At 39.6% G+C, this 21656-nt stretch overlaps 1 protein-coding gene across 1 annotated transcript in view; it reads left to right on the top strand.

Moving 5' to 3' along the window:
• LOC124541525 (1-phosphatidylinositol 4,5-bisphosphate phosphodiesterase epsilon-1-like) overlaps nt 1-21656 on the top strand; it is a 70781-nt gene that overhangs the window by 26642 nt on the left and 22483 nt on the right. Inside the window, exons 3-18 of the mRNA XM_047119440.1 lie at nt 6202-6300; nt 7289-7412; nt 7780-7955; nt 11483-11684; nt 12537-12669; nt 12961-13090; nt 13748-13951; nt 14454-14607; nt 15160-15374; nt 16043-16144; nt 16804-16926; nt 18463-18596; nt 19404-19502; nt 19791-19903; nt 20306-20433; nt 21277-21430. Coding sequence (XP_046975396.1) covers nt 6202-6300; nt 7289-7412; nt 7780-7955; nt 11483-11684; nt 12537-12669; nt 12961-13090; nt 13748-13951; nt 14454-14607; nt 15160-15374; nt 16043-16144; nt 16804-16926; nt 18463-18596; nt 19404-19502; nt 19791-19903; nt 20306-20433; nt 21277-21430 — 2290 coding nt within the window. The remainder of the gene's footprint in view (nt 1-6201; nt 6301-7288; nt 7413-7779; nt 7956-11482; nt 11685-12536; nt 12670-12960; nt 13091-13747; nt 13952-14453; nt 14608-15159; nt 15375-16042; nt 16145-16803; nt 16927-18462; nt 18597-19403; nt 19503-19790; nt 19904-20305; nt 20434-21276; nt 21431-21656) is intronic.

Below are 21656 nucleotides of genomic sequence, written 5' to 3'. Positions count from 1 at the left end.
AAAAATATGTTGAATACGCAATTATTTTTATTACTTTTTAGTGCACATTCATTTGTTTTAAAGTAGTGTTTTGCTTGAAGTCGGTTTTTCTTTTTGTTAAAATTACACATACATTTTAACTGTCTTACTTTGACTATCTTTGAATTGAGACCAGAGTTTTACTCGATTGAAAATTTTTGATTTAAATGCTTAATCTTTTTAACTACAAATAAACAAACACTTAAAAAATATATTAAAATTAAGAAATAAAATGAACACAAAAAAGAAACTGAGATAATTCCTCAGATTTTTATTCCTCAGTAAAATCACTAATTACATACTATTTCCGTTAATTAATTGATTATTAAATATGTACTCGTAGGCGTGTAACTTTAGCAGAAATTGTATTTATAAAATTACTTGTTAATATTGCACGGTTTTTTGTGGTCTGCCGGCATTAGTGAGATTATTATTATGCAGGTAATTTCAAAAGTGCTCTAGTACCTAGGCCGAGTGTTTAGAGCGTGTGTTAGATTTGTTTTTACGTTAGAGTATTTTAAAAAGATTTATATTTTTAATTATACTTTATAATATTTTAATGTTATGAAACGATAAAAGCTTGTAAATTGTACGGTACTGACTGTATTGAATAACATGCTTTATCAAAGTATTTTTTACAATTGATTTGTATTTATAAAACGGCAAAGTTAAATAATTTTGTCTTTATTAAAGTCGCAACTCGACTTATTATTCCTGTGATCGTCAATGGCCGACATTAACGAAAGTGTGACAAAAACAGCATGTTAATTTCCCACTGCTGGGCAAAAACCTTCTCTCCCTTTGAGGAGAAGATTTGATGTATATTCTCTTAGAACATTAAGGGTATAAATACACAACAAAAATACTGTACGAATAAAATCTTGAAATAAAACTAGTTTTAACGGATTTAAATCGCTTATATTACGGGTAGACTACCCGTCTACAGTCTACCCGTGACCACGAACGCTATAAAGTGCTCGAAACGTCGGGATGATAGAAATAATTAACATACGCGATTTAAAGCCGTTAAAACTAGTTTTATTTCAACAACAACAACAACAATAGCCTGTAACTGCTGCTGCACTGCTGGGCTAAAGGCCTCCTCTCCCTTGGAGATGGTTTGGAACATATTCCACCACGCTGTTCCAATACCGGTTGGTGGAATACACATGTGGCAGAATTTCTATGAAATTTGTCACATGCAGGTTTCCTCAAGATATTTTCCTTCACCGCTGAGCACGAGATGAATTATAAAGACATATTTAGAACATGAATCAGCGGTGCTCGCCTGGGTTTGAACCCGCAATCATCGGTTAAGATGCACGCGTTCTAACCACTGGACCATCTCGACTCTAGTTTTATTTCAACGTGTAATAATCGCGAAAATCTAAGACAACATTAAATAAAATCTTGACCGCGTGTAAAAGCGTTAAGAATGCTCGCTGCATTTTCACGCTGAATAGGAATTCAGATTCTCTGTGCAAACTCCCTGTCTCCACTGGAAGCAATAAGGCGAGATGTTGTACGTTTCATTAAGGTGTTTGCATTCCGAGGTCTAATTGTTTCAAATTCAAATGGCGTTCTTATCATTTGGAATAAGTAGAGCCATTCTATATAACAAAGTAGCTTAAGGCTGTCTGTCCGTATGTATGCTTAGATCTTTCAAATTACACAAGAGTGATTCGTCATGCTTCGAGCTTTCATGTGTCTCATTTCGTTGAAATTCTGCCACATGTGCATTCCACCAACCTGCATTGGAACAGCGTGATGGAATATGTTCCGATTTTTCTCCTCAAAGGGAAAGGAGGCCTTAGGCCATCAGTGGGAAATTTAGCATTAACTAATTAAGTACTTCAAATACATTGTGACTTTAATATATTAAACTAGCGTCCCGCCCTGGCCTCGCACGGGTGTAATACTGATACTAAATATACTACAGAATTTGTTTATTTACGACATCACATTACAAACTTCTAAAATTAACATATTGTGTTTCTTTACTATATTGTATATGTGAACTACAAAAATCTTCCTCTAATGAATCACTCTATCTATTGAAAAAAACCGCATCAAAATCCGTTTCGTAGTTTTAAAGATTTATACTTACAAAGGGATATAGGGACAGAGAAAGCGACTTTGTTTTATACTATGTAGTGATGCACAATGTATCAATCATCAATATGAGCGTTTACAGCATGTAATATGAATGAGTATTTTCGAAGATATTACAAATTTTAAACGCAGGGACGTAGCGGTATGTATTGTCTAATGTTACAAAAGCTGTGATCGTTGTAAGACATTCTGTTGTATATTTAGTATCGGCTTTACATCCGTGCGAAGCCGGGACGTATCGCTAGTAAAGTGTAAAGTAAATTAAAATTATTAAAACCGAGCCGAGATGGCCCAGTGGTTAGAACGCGTGCATCTTAACCGATGATTGCGTTCAAACCCAGGCAAGCAACTCTGAATATTCATGTGCCTATAATTCATCTCGTGCTCGACTGTGAAGGAAAACATCGTAAGGAAACCTGCATGCAATTTCATTGAAATTCTGTCACATGTGTATTTCACCAACCAGCATTGGATCAACGTGTTTGAATATGTTTCAAATCTTTTCAACGGGAGATGAGGCCTTAGCCCATCAGTGGGAAATTTACAGGCTGTTGTTGTGAATATAGATAGCGACGCCATATTTGAAATTATCCCCGCCAATGTGATGCGTATTAATCGCATTATGTGTTTAATAAATACCCGAAATTTATTCATTTATTCTAAGCTTAGAAGGACATAATTTACCCTTTGTTTTAACATTGCCGTTAAAAGCTGAAAATAATGACCTGAAACCACTATAATATTACACATGCGCTGTTCTCAGTGGAAACTTTCCTAAAAGGAACAGCACTGAGCTGACATTACCTCCTCCTGACATTTATTTTTATTGGACAACATCACATACATTACTCTGATCCCAATGTAAGTAGCTAACGTACTTGTGTTGTGGAAAATCAGAAGTAACGATACCACAAACACCCAGACCCAAAACAACATAGAACTTTTTACTTGGTGGTAGGGCTTTGTGCAAGCCCGCCTGGTTAGTTACCCACTCATCAGTTATTCGACCGCCCAACAACAGTACTCAGTATTGTTGTGTTCCGGTTTGAAGGGTGAGTGAGCCAGTGTAACTACAGGCATAAGGAACATAACATCTTAGTTCCCAAGGTTGGAGGCACATTGACGGTGTAAGCGTATGGGTGATAGTGACCACTTACCATCAGGTGGCCCATATGCTTGTCTGCCAACATATAACTCGACCTCGGAGTGGTGTGACCATGAAAACCGGTGTACACACCGTCGACCACGGAGGTCGTCAAACATTATTTACACACATATTTTTTCCTGTCTATCCTTAATTTGAGATGTGATCACACTACTTTCCTGTAATCTGTGGGAGTGATTGAAAGGGGACGGAAGTGTGCAGACAGGAAGTCCGCGCTATTTGATTTGACAAATGACTATCGTAGCCGGCCCGAATAATACTTATTTTCCGATTGTATGATATACTGATGATGCTTTTGATAACACATGTGCGCCCACCGTAAGACTCGAATGTTAATGTTATACTACTATAAGAATCAGAAGTGTTTATTTATTTAAAAAAAATATATATATATACCGACAAAACACGCTTATTTTATATTTTATCAAAATAAAGAATTTAACAAAAGCTTTTATTAAACTAGCTGACAATAATAACAATTAGCGAAGTACTCATTATCTCACGTGCCGACAGCATGACGACCGTCTCGCGCGAGTTGATAAGTGGGCCCTATTCTTGGAATCGCACACCTCATATAGCCTGTAGCAGGTAGGCTGGTGTGGTAGGGATGATACTCCTTACACTACTCCTTTACTTGGTGGTAGGGCTTTGTGCAAGCCCGTCTGGGTAGATACCACCCAGTCATCAGTTATTCTACCGCCAAATAACAGTACTCAGTATTTTTGTGTTCCGGTTTGAAGGGTGAGTGAGCCAGTGTAACTACAGGCACAATGGACATAGCATTTTAGTTCCCAAGGTTGGTGGCACATTGACGATGTAAGGAATAGTTAATATTTCTTACAGCGTCATTGTCTATGGGTGACGGTGACCACTTACCTTCCGGTGGCCCATATGCTCGTCAGCCAACCTATACCATAAAAAAAACACATACCAAGTACAAATTAATTTGTTTTTACATTATACACAAACAAAATATTTCTCACAAAACTATAATGTTTATTTTTAAGATATTTTCATAATAAGGAGAACTTTTACAATCAAATGAACATCCTATTCCTTCCCATAAAAAATATTTAAAATAATTTAGATTAAAAGTAACTGAATCCGAGGCTTTATTACGCAAAATTTATAAAATACAAATTTTCAACCATTTTACCTGCATAGGAGAATAGTTAAGGAACCTACCTGCCCAATTTCAAGTTTCTATGTGTTATAGTTTCTAGTATTACGAGATTAATCATTGATCTTGCCGGTTCTTCTCGGTAGAATCTACTTTCCGAACCGGTGTTAGCTTCACTTAATATAATTGTCAAATGACGATACAAAACTGCTTGTAAAGTAACAGCCTATAAATCTCCCACTGATGGGCTTAGGCCTCCTCCTTCATTAAGGAGAGGGTCTGGAACATATCCACCACGCTATTTCAATGCGGCTTGGTGGATTGCACATGTGGCAGAATTTCGATGAAATTAGACACATGCAGGTCGTCACGATGTTTTCCTTCACCTCCGAGCACGAGATGAACTATAAACAAAAATTAAGCACATTTATATATTGGTGCTTGCCTGGGTTTGAACGCATTCTAACCACTGGGCCATACCTCTTGTAAAAGCCTACTTGAATTAAGTATTTATTCTTATATTATATAGATTCAAAAACGGTGGTAATAACATCTCTGCGTGGATATTAATCACACACGTCCTCTCGGTCGAGTGGCCTCATCTCAATGTGTTATTTTTTAATTACAACAGTTTATTCTCTGGGGGGGTAACCTGGGGTTAATTACCCAAGTTTGACATAGATAAATGGCTGGCTGGAATGATTACTGGCTTGGCTTTGATGTTTTTAACATTCGTTTTGTTATTACGCTAATATATAAAGGAGAGTGATTTGGAAACGAGCTTTACAACTGGGGGGGGGGGGGGGTTTAACAGGCAATGAAGCCTTAATTAATCCTACTAATATTATAAAGGTGAAAGTTTATGAGGATGGATGTATGTTTGTTACTCTTTCACGAAAAAAGTACTCAACGGATTTGGATGAAATTTTACAGTAATGTAGGTTACACATCATAACACATAGGTAACGATTTATAATGATTTTGTGTAATTTGGTCATAATATAAGGATACATATTAAGTCCCGGTGTAAAAAACTAATATTATAAATGCGAAAGTAACTGTCGGTCTGTATGTCTCGCCAAAACTACTGGACCGATTTAAATGAAATTTTGTACAAAAATAGTCTAGAGTCTGAGACAGGACACGGGCTACTTTTTAATTTTACCGTCTCGTAAATTCAAAACGTTTATAAAAAATACATTGGTAAAAAGGCATATTATTCGATACAAGATTTTGTAGATGATAAAAAGGCGTGGAATTAATGCCTGTTGACTTCCAGGCAGGATAGATTAATTTAAATAATTGTATTAGCTAACATGACTGTATTTTTTTAAATGTTGAAAAAGAGTAACTACTGAGTTTCTTGCCGGTTCTTCTCGGTAGAATCTGCTTTCCGAATTGGTGGTAGCTTTACTTAAATGACGATTCAAAAGTGCTTGTAAAAGCCCACTTGAATAAAGTTTATTTTGATTTTGATTGGAAAAACGTGTTGTAAAAAAAGTAAATTGTAAATCAATGTAATGTTTTAAGTTAATATGTAAATATATTCATATTTTCTAAGCAAGCAAAGCCGCATGTAACCTTGGGAACTAAGACGTTATGTCCCTTGTGCCTGTAGTTACAATGACCCATCCACCCTTCAAACTGGAACACAACAATACTGAGTACTTTTGTTTAGCGATAGAGTATCTGATGAGTGGGTGGTTCCTACTCAGATGGGCACAAGTCCGACCACTAAGTGGTTAGTTAAGTATACATCATTAACTCTGACCGTTTCAATTTTTAGAGAAATCCTGGCAGCGACTCCGTCTCTGACGACCCACTCAGTCGCCGTGACGCCGACGCACAGGAGAGACACCAAGCGGGACTCTGTCAAGGATGACAGGTAAATACTGACCTTCTTTATTCTTGTCGATGCTGTTGTCTGTTAAGGAGTTCCATCATCATCATTTACATGAATATTGTCATCGGAACTGGATTGATTTGTAAAGCTAACTCCATAAGGACAACATGAAGTGGAAGCCAGTTATAATAAGCAAATCGAGCTGAAATAAGACGTTTAATTACTCAAACTATTTATTAAGAACAAGAAGTGAAGAAATTACATTTATCCTATCAGCTAATTAGCCTAGAACTGTTTGAAGTGCGAGCTAGAAGTGAAGTCTCCTTCATACTCGGTACCGATGGTTGGCGGCAATTCATCGGTAGTATTGATGTTGTAAATTCATTTGCCATTCTTCCGATGACATGACTAGAATTAATACAAATCAGTGTGTCCCTTCAATTTAAATCTGTAATATCTTCGAAAATTTTCATTTACATTACATGATCTAAAGGGCCATCTTGATATATATTAAATGTAATCAAATGAAACATACTAAATTTACTTTTCGCTTATAAATAGATACAGTTCCGTTTAATCAATAGAAAACTTATTTCAGGCCTTATTGCCCGAGCTAGAGGTCGTTGCCCTTACATATTCTTTTAAAATATACTTTACTCTCTAAAGCCTATTAATGTCCCACATCTGGACTAAAGCTTCCTCCCTGAGGAGATGGCTTGGAAAGTGTTCTATGCTGCTCCAGTGTAGTTGGTATTGGATAACATGTTACAGATTTTCAACGAAATTTAATACATGAAGGTTTCCTAAGACTACTGACCAGCACCACAGATCACGAAGGAAATAAACGGAAATAAAGCCTAAAATTATTTTTAGTGTTCTGGGTTCGAACCCTTAATCCACCCATTAAACTACTGAGCCATCTGCGTTTACAAATAGAAAGCCAAGCATACGATTAATGTAAAATAGTTTTATGATTAGTTTACATGTACCTGTTTCTGCGAAATAATAAAAAATCAGTTCATTTCAACAGATCCTCGATCAAAAGAGATACAAGAAGAGAGAGCAGTAAGAGAGTGGACCAAGGCACGACCACCAGTCCTCTCCGAGACAGCTGCAAGCGGGAGTCACGCTACAACGACACCAGCAGGCAGGTGGTGAGTGCCACCTTCAAAATCCTAAAATTCCAGTAACTTCTCAATCGAATTCTTGACTGTTCTCTGTGGAACCAGCTTTTGCCAGCGGTTTTTCCGAACTTACTTGGGAACCTTTAAAAAAGCGTACACTTTCTTTAAAGGCAACCTGCAAGCCTCCGAGTGTTGTAGATGTCCATGGGCGCTGTTTGTCACTTTTCGTCAGGTCCCCCTGCTCGTTTGCCACCTAAAACAATCTTAAGACGCTATACTGGTCCTGAAACACTGAGCAATTCTCAGGCAGATATGTCACTAAATTTTCGTATATATCTGCATATTCTATTTACAGAAGTAATTGTATTAAATTAATTGAAAATCTTGCTTTTTCAAGTACATCGCATCATTCGACGAGGAAGGCGAACAGTTCCGTCGGGTCGGGCCCGAGGGGCTGATGAACTTGGAGAAGGTGTACCGGACGCAGGCGGTGATGGACCACATAGCGAGCTTTCACCAGCACCGATACAGCCTGGCGAGGACAACGGCGCCCGTTTTTGGAGATTACTTAAGGTGGTATAGTGTTAATATGAATATTTAACGAAATTAATTTTATTATTTTTATTTTCGTTAAAAATAATTTAACGAAAGCTTATAACGCCAAGTTTCCGACTCCGCAAAGTCAATAAATCCTTCATGGGGCAAGGTGTCCGTTTCTATAATAAAATTCCGCAGACATGTTTAACTTTGCCGTTTAGTAAATTCAAATCGTTTGTAAAAAATACATTGGTAGAAAAAGCATATTATTCGATACAAGATTTTATAGATGATAAAAAAGCGTGGAGTTAATACCTGTTGACTTCCAAGCAGGATACATTAATTGAAATTATTGTATTTAATTAAAATGACGTTGTATTTTTTAAATGTTAAAAAGGGTAACTACTGAGTTTCTTGCCGGTTCTTCTCGGTAGAATCTTCTTTCCGAACCGGTGGTAGCTTCGCTTAATTATAAAATGATAATTCAAAAGTGCTTATAAAAGCCTACTTGTATAAAGTTTATTTTGATTTTGATTTTGAAAAAATATGTATTGATATCTTAAAAATAAGGTACTAAACCTAATATGCTAGCAATAAGGAAACAATATTAATATTATAAACTAGCTGTGCCCGCGACATTGTACACGCTTGAGTTTAACAAAAAAAAACAAATACTATTGTAGCTTAAGTAACTCTCTAGTATATCACTCATCTGCCAGTGAAAGTCCCGTCAAAATCGGTCCATCCGGTCCAGAGATTAGCTGGAACAAACAGACAGGCAGATTAAAAAATGTTATTATTGTATATAATTATGTACTGTGTACCGTGTATAAATGCTTTGAGTAAAAAAATGCTGGACACAGACACTCCAATTTTATATGTATAGATGTGAAGGTAACTCTTTGAATCTTTCGCTCTTTCACGACCATACCGCTGAACCGAATTTGATGAAACTTAATATGAAGTAAACTTGGACTCCAAGGACTCAACCAACCCCTAAAAGTTCTGCTACTTGACGGTTACACTCGTTAGAATCGACTTTCCGAATCGGTAGTAGTATGACGGTTCAATGAATTTTATAAGCCTAATTGAATGATGAGAATGATTTGATTGATTTAATTTGATTTCATCTATTAATTGCGCTCCGAATTATTAATTAGTATTCGTCTGTTGATCAGCATATTTGAATCTTAATTGAATTCAACTTAGGGAACAGTGTAAGTTTCATTGAAACCGGTCGAGTAGTTTCAACGATATATTTTTAGTTCACTAGCTGTTTCTTATTTTGATGTCGGTTTATTTATTTATTTTTAATTATTTATTTTTGGATGCTTTTATACAAAAGAAACGATGCTTTTATTAAAGTAAATTACAGCCTGTAAATTTCCCACTGCTGGGCTCAGGCCTCCTCTCCCATTGAAGAGAAGGTTTGGAACATATTCCACCACGCTGTTCCAATGCGGGTTGGTGGAATGCACATGTGAAATTTCAATGAAATAAGACACATGCAGGTTTTCTTACGATGTTTTCTTTCACTGCCGAGCACGAGATGAATTATAAACACAAATTAAACACTAACCACTGACTGTTCTAACCACGGGGCGATCTCGGCTCTTACATACTCAACTGATGCTATGTGGAAATCGGCTGTCATGGTATAGACATATTATGACGAGGAATGAGGACCATGTTGTGAGGAAGGTCTTGAGCGTGGATGTGGATGGATATTAAGGTTGAGGACGACCCAAGAAACGATGGATGGATTGTGTGAAAGACGATATGGTTAGAAAGAATGTTATTCGTGAGATGACGTCTAACAGAGAGGTAAGAAGGAGAAGATATGCTTTGCCGACCCCAAGTAGAATTGGGATAAGGGCTTTAAGATCAGGGTGGTGATTTATCCCTTGAGGGTCTCCATATCCAAAACGGAGGCCCTCCTCTTCCACGGTCCACGGAAAGGACCCCCACGAGGTGCGAGTATCACCGTCCACGGGACGGTGATCAAGGTGCAGGCCCAGATGAAGTATCTGGGCCTGATCCTGGACGGTCGATGGAGCTTCGGGCAGCATTTTATCCAACTCGGCCCGAGGCTCATCAACGCCGCCGCCGCTCTTGGTCGCCTCCTTCCGAATGTGGGGGGGCCGGGGTCACTATGCCGGCGTCTCTTTTCCGGCGTAGTGAGGTCGATGGCGCTGTACGGTGCCCCGATCTGGATAGATGCCCTCACCACTAAAAATCGGGCCCTGCTGCGCAAGCCGCAGAGGGTCATAGCGGTGAGAGGCATCAGAGGGTACCGTACGGTGTCGTGGACTGCGGCGACACTTCTCGCGGGCGATCCGCCCTGGGAGCTCCAGGCGGAGGTGCTCGCGGAGGTGTACCGGTTCCGGGTCGAGGCGAGGGACCGCGGCGAACCTCCAGGGTCGGCGGAGATCGGGCGGATCAGGGCTCTAGCCCAGCAAGCCCTGATCGTCCGATGGCAGGAAGATCTGGGGTCACCCACGGCGGGCCTAGCGACAGTGGAGGCGATCCGTCCCCACTTGAGTCGCTGGGTCGAGAGGAAGTACGGCACACTGTCGTACAGAATGACGCAGGTACTTACTGGACACGGATGCTTCGGTAAGTACCTGCACGGGATAGCGCGGCGGGAGGAGTCACCCTGCTGCCACGAGTGTGGTGCGCCAGTGGATTCGGCGTACCACACCCTGTACGAGTGTGCTGCGTGGGGGCCCCAGAGGCACACCCTTGCGGCGACTATGGGCGGAGACCTTTCGCTGCCGAGCATCATCAACGCCATGCTCGGTAGCGAGATGTGCTGGTCAGAGATGCGCTCCTTCTGCGAAAGTGTCATGTCGCAGAAGGAAGCCGCGGAGCAGGAGCGGGAAGAGAGTGCCGCCGCTGACTCGCTCCGCAGAAGACGACCGGGGAGGAGGAAAAGGCGCTCCGCGCACCTTCTCCCACCGCCTCAATAGGCGCCGCAGGAACTAGGGGGGTCCCAGTACCCCGGGAATCACCCCTAGGTGTTAGAGGCCCGCATAGGTGGGCCGACCGTCAGGGCGTCACGGTAGCATGCGTAAGCGATCCCGTGGCGTCCATCGAAAGACGGAGAGGGTACCGCTGGTTTTTTAGTGGGTAAACCCGGCGTACTTGGGCGCACTCGGCGTCCAGGGCTCCGGGGAGTCCCACACCCCCCCCCCACTTTCCATCACGTGGGGGAAGCGCGTAATGCGTTTTTCCAGCGAGAAAAAAAAAAAAAAAAAAGGGTGGTGATTTATCCAACTGATGCCTTACGAACCGTACCTTATTATGAAACAGAGTAACTTTTGCGTTTCTTGCCAGTTCTTCTCGATTGAACCTACATTCCAAACCGGTGATAGCTTCACTTAATATAAAAAATAGTTGTTAAATGACGATTCAAAAGTGCTTGCTTGTGCCTACTTGAATAAAGTATATTTTGATTTTATATTTTCTTCTCATAGTCCCCATTTACTTGACATTCTATACAACAGACTTAAACAATATTTATGCTTACAGCTGTAAGACTTAAATACTCCCTATCGTTTTAGAACAGCTATAGAATCGTGCGAGGAACCTGTCTTCGTGCAGCCAGCTCAGACGACCGCGGGATCAGACTTCGAGAACGAAGCGCTGTACGAGCTGGAAGGAGGCGGCTACTGTCCAGTTCAGCCCCTCCCTCACGACCATGGCGTCACCATGTTCCCGCTGGCGCCGCAGAACGGGGAGAGAATGGACAGGCACGTTTTACAGGTAGGTCCAAATCTGGTGATGGTATTCACCCACGCGAAAATATATCAATGTGATATCCCATGCTTAACAGAACACATACATATTTTGCAAGAATGATCTTTAGCTATTTTGAAATTTCACGATAGATTTCTGAAGTGACAGTGAATAAAAAAAAGACCACTGGTTAGAACGCGTGCATCTTAACCAACGTCTCGGGTTCAAACCCAGGCAGGCACCACTGTATATTCATGTTCTTAATTTGTGTTTATAATTCATCTCGTGCTCGGCGGTGAAGGAAAACATCGCTTACATATGTCTAATTTAAAAAAAAACTGCCACATGTGTATTCCACCAACCTTCATTGGAACAGCGTGGTAAAATGAGTTCCGAACCTTCTTCACAAAAGGGAGAGGAGGCCTCAACCCAAAAGTGGGAAATTTACAGGCTGTTATTGTCGTTGTTGTGAAGTGAATTTCGAGTTTCTTTTTACAGAATACCTATGTCACGTACATATCACTCACCATTTCCAATGCCTGGCTATTTATACCAAACTATATATTAAATTAAATACTGTCTGTGCGTTTAATCATTTACGGTCTCTGAGAATCTTCCTCTATACATTTCCACACCTGAATTGTGAAGGTTTAAAATATAATTTATATACCAAAGAAAATAATTTTCTGAATTTGGAATTGAAAAATTTAGCCTAACTGCTAGGTATCTACTTTTGCTAACTTTATTTTTTAACAAAATATTTACTAACTGTATTTATGTGTGGGAAAAAAGTAAATATTACTATTAATACTGATTGTCGCATTTAATCATCAGCGTCATCCAATCAAACAACAACAATAAACCAGTTCTATTTCGCAGATACTACACCACGGAACCGCTTGCGTGGTGGGGGAGGCGGAGTGGGGTGGCGCGTTCGCCCAGCTGCGCCTGGAGCGCTCCTGTGCTCTGCTCACGTGGAGCCGCACAGCGCACCGCCCGCATGCACAACACGGTACCGTACATACCTAGAACCTTATTCTTCGCTTCGTAAAATGCGTTGAATTAGTATTTCATAATAACAAGGCCTTTTTAATTCCACGGTCGGTGGCGAGGTGTAATCAAATTCAAAATAAATTTTATTAGAGTTAGCTTTTACAAGCACTTTGGAATCGTCATTTAACAACTATATTAAGTGAAGTTCCCTCGTTATATTTTCAAGGTCAAAACATAAAATCGAACTTAGTGACAAATTTGACAAGCAGGCGTAAAGTCCAAGGACGTTTCCAATGTTCATAACTTTCAGGTGAAACCCCATCGGAGAACGTACAGCAACCTGAAATTAGCTTATCATACAACCCCGAGGAAGTCATACCGCTGAAATATTCCGGAAACTTGGTGCATGAAAATGAAGCCGGTGTGGTCGGGGAGGAGGGGTGAGTTGGAACCGCCCATAAATTCCACTCCTGGACAAAGATCCCTCGTTTTACTAAAGCTTGGAATATCATGAAAAGTAGGGCTTTGAATTAGTCTGGATAGGGACCACCCACTCCACAGATACTCTACTGCCAAACAATACTCAGTTGAGCTCCGGTTTGAAGGCTGTGCCAGTGTAGCTACAGACATAAGGGACATAACATCTTAATTCCCAAAGGAATGGTTAAAATTTCTTACAGCGCTATTATCTATGGCCCATATGCTTTTCATAGGGCATAAAAAACGTCTAAATATCTTTGACTATAGTAGGATACAACCAGGCCTTTTTGGATTGACGAATTTAACCAGCCCCGTACTGGGTACATCATTTTTATTCTAACAGTTCTAATTCGAATATTACGTCAATAATTGAGAAGTAATGAGCATTACAAAATCCTCCTGTAATGACACAATTTATCCGTCATAATTAAAGCAATTTAAAACGGAATCCTCGATCGCAAATGAATGCTAAATAGATGAATACAGCTCCTGACGATGAACCACCATAACTACTTTTAATAAAACGTAGATTCAAGTAACATAGAAGTTTCATTCCCAGATTTGTCGGCATTTTTGCATTAGAAGCAGTATAATATGAATATGTAAATCTTTTCCAGCTTCATCGATCTCCAATGCGTGAAAGACATGCGTCTTGGAGGCAAGCTGCTGGAACCGCGGGATATCGCGGAGCTCTGCGCGTGCGCAAAGAAACACGGCCTCGAAACGTGTAGCCAGCGACCCCACATCATATCACTAGTCTACGGGAAAACTCTGAGTGATAACAGAACTGTGCACTTCGTACTGCCGCCATACTCCTTCAGGTAAATTTTTGCTTCATTTTAGCTTATGTATCAAGTTAAATAGTCGAGATGGCCCAGTTGTTGGAACGCGTACATCTTAACCGATGATTATTATTTATTGTTAGCCTTTATTTTCGACTAATGGGCTAAGGCCTCCTCTCCCTTTGAGAAAAAGGTTTGGAACATATTTCACCGTGCTGTTCCAATACGGATTAGTTTATACACATGGTAGAATTTTTTGTGGGTTTCCTCACGAGGTGAATTATAAACACAAATTAAGCAAATGAAAATTCAGTGGTGCTTGCAAAGGTTTGAACCCACAATCATCGGTTAAGATGTTCGTACCACTAAGCCATCTACTTAATGGGCCATCTCGACTCTTAGTTATAAAAAATAAAAGTTTGGTTTTTGTGATCCTTTTGGAACAGACAATTCCACTCAAAACTTATTATATTAATATATATTCGTCTAAATTTACATATTATGATTTAAATGCAGATGTATTGATGAATATTACTTCCAGGGTTTGGGCGGTCGGGCTGCACTCAGTCATAAAGGCTCTGATAAGCCAGACGAAGCTCGCGGACCGGAGCCTCGCGTGGCTGAAGAACAAGTACACGGCGCTCTACTACGAGGACGGGTGCTGTTGCGAGCCGCTCGTATCTGACGCTATACGGGTCAGTAACCTCATCTTCTAATCAGTCTAATCATTTATTTTAAGGGGGGTCGTTTGACTAAGAAAGTATCAAATGAAAGGGTATGCTAAAATATAGTCACGTGACTTAAATCCAATGTGGCGGACGTCCATGATTGCGTACAGGCTATTTGAAATCCACCCAAATAATATGTCTTGGAAGCGTACAGGGTTCGTGGCGTAGGTCTCAGGCAATTAATTACAACGATATTGTACCTATGACAATTATGGCAATTCTTGTATTTTATGTAGAAACAAATTATTAAATAGGTATATTATTTTAGCAGTAATTATCACAGTTGCGAGAACTAACGGTCCCGTTTGTAAGATTCAAACTGCTCTCGAAAGAATTAAAAGAATGTGACAGTTTTCCCTTCAAACGATTCCGATCACCTGACTCATTATGTCACGGCGATCACACCCGACAGATACAACAAAATCATCAAGTTAATATTTATTCGTAATCGACGACATATACATATTTAATGTATCTTTGAGCTGTTGTCTCTCAATTTGGTGTTCCATCTCAATCCAGGTCTTTGGAGGCAGGGACTCCGTCTGCGACAGCTCGTCGCACTCCACGCCGGTCAAATACGCAGAGTCTCACACAGATTCCATAAAGAACACCGGCATGAAGTTCAAGAAGAACAAATCCACTTCCGAACTGAAGAGTTCACCGAAAAGCTACAGCTCACATACGTCCGGCACGCGCAGTGACGATGACGCAGTCCAGGGATCACCGAGGCACAGGTAGACCTTGACTTATAACAAAGTTGACTGTAGATGTTTGTTTTAAAGTGTGTGTGTGTGTGTGTGTGTTTGTGTGTGCTGATTGCATACCTTGGAAATGAGATAATCGACTCCAGGCTGTTTCAAATATACGAAAATATGTTGTGTCTTTCGCCGGTTCTTCTCAGAGGTGTTAAATTCCAAATCGGTGGTAGATTTCTGACTCTCACTAAGCAAGTGTTACACTTCCATATTTAATAGATTTTTGATTTTTACTTTGTGTGTATTAAGTGTGTTATAAGAGTCTATTCCTATAAAGCCTACAAATTTATTATACACAATTAATACAACGGCTTATAAATTTCCCACTGCCAAGACCTCCCTGGGCCAAGGTTTAGAACATATTCCACAACGCTGTTTCAATGCGGATGTTTCCAATGCTTGTTGGTGGAATACACAAGTGGCAAAATGTCAGTGAAATTAATTAAAATTAGACTCATACACAGACACGATTCAGTGGAGGTTGCTTGGTCTCAAACCCGTAATCACTGGGCCATCTCGGCTCAGAACAACACATAGGCTACAATTTATAATGATTTTATGTAATTTGGTCATAATATGACGATATATATGAAGTACCCGTGTGAAGTCGCTAAGGTATTTCTCATAAGAATAATGTGTTTGTTCAGCTCGTACTCGGCGGCATCGAGCCAGCACTCGTCTTGCGCGCCGCGACACAGCAGCCTCACCGCCGCGCCCAGCATATTCAGCGGCTCGCCTAACCGCAGTAGGTAAGCTTCAAATTACATCGTATTGGTGGAATAACACTATGTACATTTACTAAGAGAGCCACATCGTAGTGACCGTTAAGACATATACCTTTATGTACCTAAAAGTCACGAGTCATGAGTACATTATTGCAATTAAATGCTTTCATTACTTAAACATGCTTTTATCCAAACCCCGCGTATATTTTTTTATGGTATAGGTTGGTGGACGAGCATGTGGCCTACATGCTCGTCAACCTGATGGCGAAGGCCGAAGTGGTCACCATCACCCATAGACAATGACGCTGTAAGAAATATTAAATATTCCTTACATCGTCAATGTGCCACAAGCCTTGGGAACTGAGATGTTATGTCCGTTGTGCCTGTAGTTACACTGGCTCACTCACCCTTCAAACCGAAACACAACAATACTGAGTACCGTTATTTGGCGGTAGAATAACTGATGAGTGGGTGGTACCTACCCAGACGGGCTTGCACAAAGCCCTACCACCAAGTAAAATATATAATAAGATATTACTAAAAAAAGGTTTATGGACAAAATCAATAACTTTTTATACACCCAAGTAATAACATTAGTGGTTAAATAATTCGTAGCAATATTATATAAGCAGATATTTTTTATTAGGTGAATTATTTTATATGTTTGTACGATTTGTTTTTAGTTTAAGGAGATTAGAAACGAGTGAGAGGTTTTGGGAGAATCTGAAACACCTGAGGACGGGCTCGGTGGGCTACGACACGCAGCTCGACTTCATGGACTTTGTCGCGTTATTTCGGAGTTTTAGGTGAGTAGAACTTAAACTTCAACTTAATACATAGTACAATACGACACAACTTAGATGTAGCATCGGCAAAATTCGTAAAACCGATCACATCCGAATTGAGTACGCTAGCCCAAATTATCAATATTTAGCTCTTATGTGAATATGATCTTTACACAAATGTAATATCATATAATCTAATATATTGGTCAATTTGACACGTCCATTTACATGCACTTGCTTTCTCGGGTTGATCTGACGCGAGAATCTATAGCGAAGAATAGCGTCGAGTGGCGCGATAGTGATCCATTTCTATTGGTTGCGTAAATCGGCAGTAATTTCATAATAATATAATAATAATAAAAATGCTTTATTGTTAACCATTTATTACATCTTATATAATAGTGCAACCCTGACTTCTGAACTAGTGTTAACCGTGTGTCAGAAGTCAGTTCCTTCCCAACGTTATGACAATTCCAAAGGGTATTACAATAAGTTCTTAAGACTAATTACTATTATTTTAATTAATAAATCTAAAACCCAGACCGAGTGTGTGTGTGTGTGTGTGTGAGTATGTGCAGGTATGTGTGATGAAGATGTGCAGATAAAGTGTATGCGTCTATCTTATATTGTTATTTATCAATATTTAATAGTTTTTCTGTTTCATAGTAGTTAAACTGTTTCAACCATGTTTTAGTTTTATCTTTCAAATTATAACTGGTCAGATTTTTTGTTTTTAATTTTTGACATTTTAAACTCTCATTAAACCTTTTATATAACCTAGGAGCTAGATTAGTGTACTATTTTTATGCAAATTGGTTTTATTGAATTTGAATTACTATAACTGCCTACATTTTTTAACTTCTCATGTTACTTTCTTACCTTACAACAGTGAACTTGTTTCCTATTTAATTCTTCTGAATTGCAAGATTTGAATTTATTAAATACTACTCAGATTCGAAAGTAAATATCTCAATTGTACAACCCACCTGCCTGTTGAGGACACTGGTTTAGGATTCACTAACCGACATGAAAGTGAGAAGCTTCTCATTTATGAAAATAAGCTTTCAGTTTAGGAAGCTTAAATTTGAAGAGAAAGTGAAAACCCTTAGGGTGAATGGAACGAAATGAATTTTTAAGTTATCATTTATTTCTCACTGTGAGAACACGTGCATCTTAACCGATGATTTCGGATTCAAACTCAGGCAAGCACCACTATATATATGTGCTTAATTTGTGTTTATAATTCTGTACGTGTTTAGTGAGGAAACCTGCATGTGTCTAATTTCATTGAAATTCTGCCACATGTACATTCCACCAACCCGCATTGGAACAGCGTGGTGGAATGTGTTCCAAACCCTCTCCTTAATGGGAGAGGTCATTAGCCCAGCAGTGGGAAATTTACAGGCTGTTACTTTACTTTACTTTTTTATATTTTTATAGCATGGGTAATATGTGTCAGAGTTTTCTCCAATTACAGAAATTTCTTCATTCATAGCAGGAGGTGATTAATAGCTATGGTGGTCTGCATTAGCATTATTTGCTTAAACATTGTTCCAGTCTAGTAATGAGGTCGGAGTTACGCGATGTCTTCGAACACCTGGCGGTGCCGAGGATGCGGAACCCACTGCTGGGCGCCGAAAAGAGTCGAAGTTCCCCAGAACTTTTCAGAAGCAAAAATGTTTTCCGCACCGGTAAGTCACACATACTTGAACAAACTAGTATGACTTTACCGATTAATCCATCCATCCATCCATCCATCAGCCCATTTCCGTCCACTGCTGGACATAGGCCTCTTCAATTGCACGCCACTGAGATCGTTGTTGGGCTACTCGCATCCAGCTCCTGCCAGCCGTCTTGCGTTAGTCGTCACTCCACCGTGCCCGAGGACGTCCTACACTACGTTTGCCAGTTTGCCGATTAATCCGCTATTTGTAAAAGCACACCATGGTTGCAAATGTCAATCTTCCCCAGTAACGTTATAACGATTATGTTTTAGTAGATGTTTTTTGCGGCGTCGCCCGCGTACAAGTTAAATATATTTACAGATTAACTTAAAATATGACGTTAGTTTAAGACTTATTTGTTTGCCACATTGGTATGTACTTCACTCCCTTAGGAGTAGAATATCCGGAAACGCTTAAATACATATCTTCTTATTTTTAATCTGTATCCCAAGTTTCATGTGACTAACATAAAAATTAATGGACTTCCATATAAACTTATTTCACCCCTTTAGGGATAGAATTTCCAAAATTCCTTCCTTAGTAGGTTTCTACTCAATAAATCGATCCTACTCACCTAATCTTTTAACAGTAGAGCCGAGCGTAATCGTCGTTGAGGAGTCAGTCAGTCAGGACTTGTTATTTTATATATGCGTATATAGATAATCACCTAAAACTATTTCAAGCAAAAGTAGAGTGATGTTATATTTACTGTGAGCAAAATAATCTTTTGAATTTTTTTTTTACTTTTAGTAGTAATGTAACTCAACCTTATAGGGTTACTGACGAGGAACGGTTCCCTTGACTTGGAACCGCCGAGTGACAAGGCGGGCAGGAAGAAAGCATTCGACATCCTCGCAGCGGCTGCTTTACCAGGTACAAAAATCCATAGCCTCGTCTATCTCTTGCTTAATAGACAGATCACCAGCTTTACGGAATTCTATTAGGTCCATAAATAAGTCACTGAGTTGTTCGACAAAAAATCTCAACTAAAGTCCGGACTTATAAAATTATTATTGTTGCACTTTTGAGTCTCAGAAAACTCGTATAACTTTGGCACCACTGATTCCATTGGAGTAAGAAAATAAAAGAATAGACTACATTACATATCTGAATGATTTGAATCTGCTGAATATTTTCAATTTATACAAGTTGTATTTCAAGGAGCAAGTCCCGACGTGAGCGGTCGAGTGTTGTCACTGCCCACGCTCGGGAAGTTCTGCGAAACGAGACAAAATGAACCCAAGACTGAACAGCAGCTGAAAGACATTATACAGGTGAGTAAAGAGCAAACCTTGGGTTTTAACATTATTTAAGATTCCCTTACATTCTATATAATTACATACCTCTAATATATTAAAAACTTAGTACGTGTATTGATTGATGAATTATATGATAAATGTACTATCAAATATCTTTATATAAACAAAGTACCACCCACTGATTAAACACAAAATGTCTCTTTGAGTGTAGGCAATCGCTAAGAGCGGATTTTACGAAACTACCCCACCACCACCACCCCTAAAGGGTTAAAACAAGGGCTACAATATTAGAAATGTATATACCGTCCCTTACTTCGCCAATGTACAACCAGCCTTGGGACTATCTGCGTGGTGCCTACCCAGACGGTCTCGCCTAAAGTCGATTGTGAAATGATTTCCAGTACGTGTTGTTCACAGAGGCACGAACCGGACCCAACACTGCGGGCGGAGAACTGCTTCTCCTTCGAGGGCTTCGTGAGATTTCTCACGGACAAAGACAACTACGCGTTCGTGCCTGAGCAGCGGAGAGCGAACAATTTTATGGGGTAAGGTATCACTTTTGGTAACGTCGTTTAGAATTCTGGTTCAATATCTGTAACGTAATTCCAATATGCCCCATATACGCAGCGCCTTTAACTTATTGCAGGCCCGGGCCATTATTAGGATAATGGGGCTCCTACGACTTTAGCAGAACTTTTTTTTTGTGAGAATATCATTGACCTTCAATTTGCGAATGAATCATGCTTTGTTGAAATATCTAGTTACAGTACGACACAACTTAGATGTACCATCGGCAAAATTCGTAAAACCGATCGCATCCGAAATAAGTACGCTGTACCAATTATCAATATTTATTTCTTATGTGAAAATAATCTTTACACAAACGTAATAACTTGTAATATCTTATGTTCGTCAAATTGACACGTCGATTTATGTACATGTACTCTCTTTCTCGTGTACAGGCGCACTGACGCGAGAATGTATAGCGACGAATAGCGTCGAGTGACGCGATAGGAAGCAGTTTCTATTGGTTGTGGGAATCGGTTTTAGTGAATTTGCCAATGCTACGTCTAAGTTGTGTCGTACTATATTTATTTATTACCATCGGTAGAATCAGAATCTTTATTTCTAAAATGTGAAAGTGTTTTTATTTGAACTGGGGCTACCGATCGCGGGATCCTAGGCACTTGCCCAAAATGCTAACTGGGGAAGGGGGATCTAGCCATAATATATAATACTATGATAATAACCACAATACATATTAGACGAGCAGTATCATTGTTTACTTCAATCGAAGACGTCTGGTCTCTCCATCACGAAAGCGTCGATGATAAATTAGTGACATTTTTCCCTGATCTATCAAATGCTACTATGAGAATATTCTTCAGGAAATCCGCAAGTAATGGAGAAGATGATCTTTCCAAGGAGCTATCCCGCGAGATGACGGGCCCCCTCAGTCAGTACTACATCGCCAGCAGTCACAACACCTACCTCACCGGCCACCAGCTGAAGGGAGAGTCGTCGGTAGAGCTGTATAGTCAGGTATTTATTTATTTATTTATTTATTTATTGCTTTAGAAATACCATCGGCATATTCACAAATCATATTTAGGAAAAACAACAAAAGAAAACTTGTACAGTATGATACACCATTACAGGTATTTACATTTTACATTTTACAACTTACATGTTAACAAAGGTAACTAAACACTACACTCAAACATTTAATAAAATCTGTGAGACTAAATTTTAAACAACAAAAAAAAAA

This window comes from Vanessa cardui, chromosome 28 (genome assembly GCF_905220365.1).
Source record: "Vanessa cardui chromosome 28, ilVanCard2.1, whole genome shotgun sequence".
Classification (NCBI taxonomy): Eukaryota; Metazoa; Arthropoda; class Insecta; order Lepidoptera; family Nymphalidae; genus Vanessa; species Vanessa cardui.
Note: the sequence above shows the minus strand (reverse complement) of the source record. Positions and strands in the feature narration are given on the sequence as shown.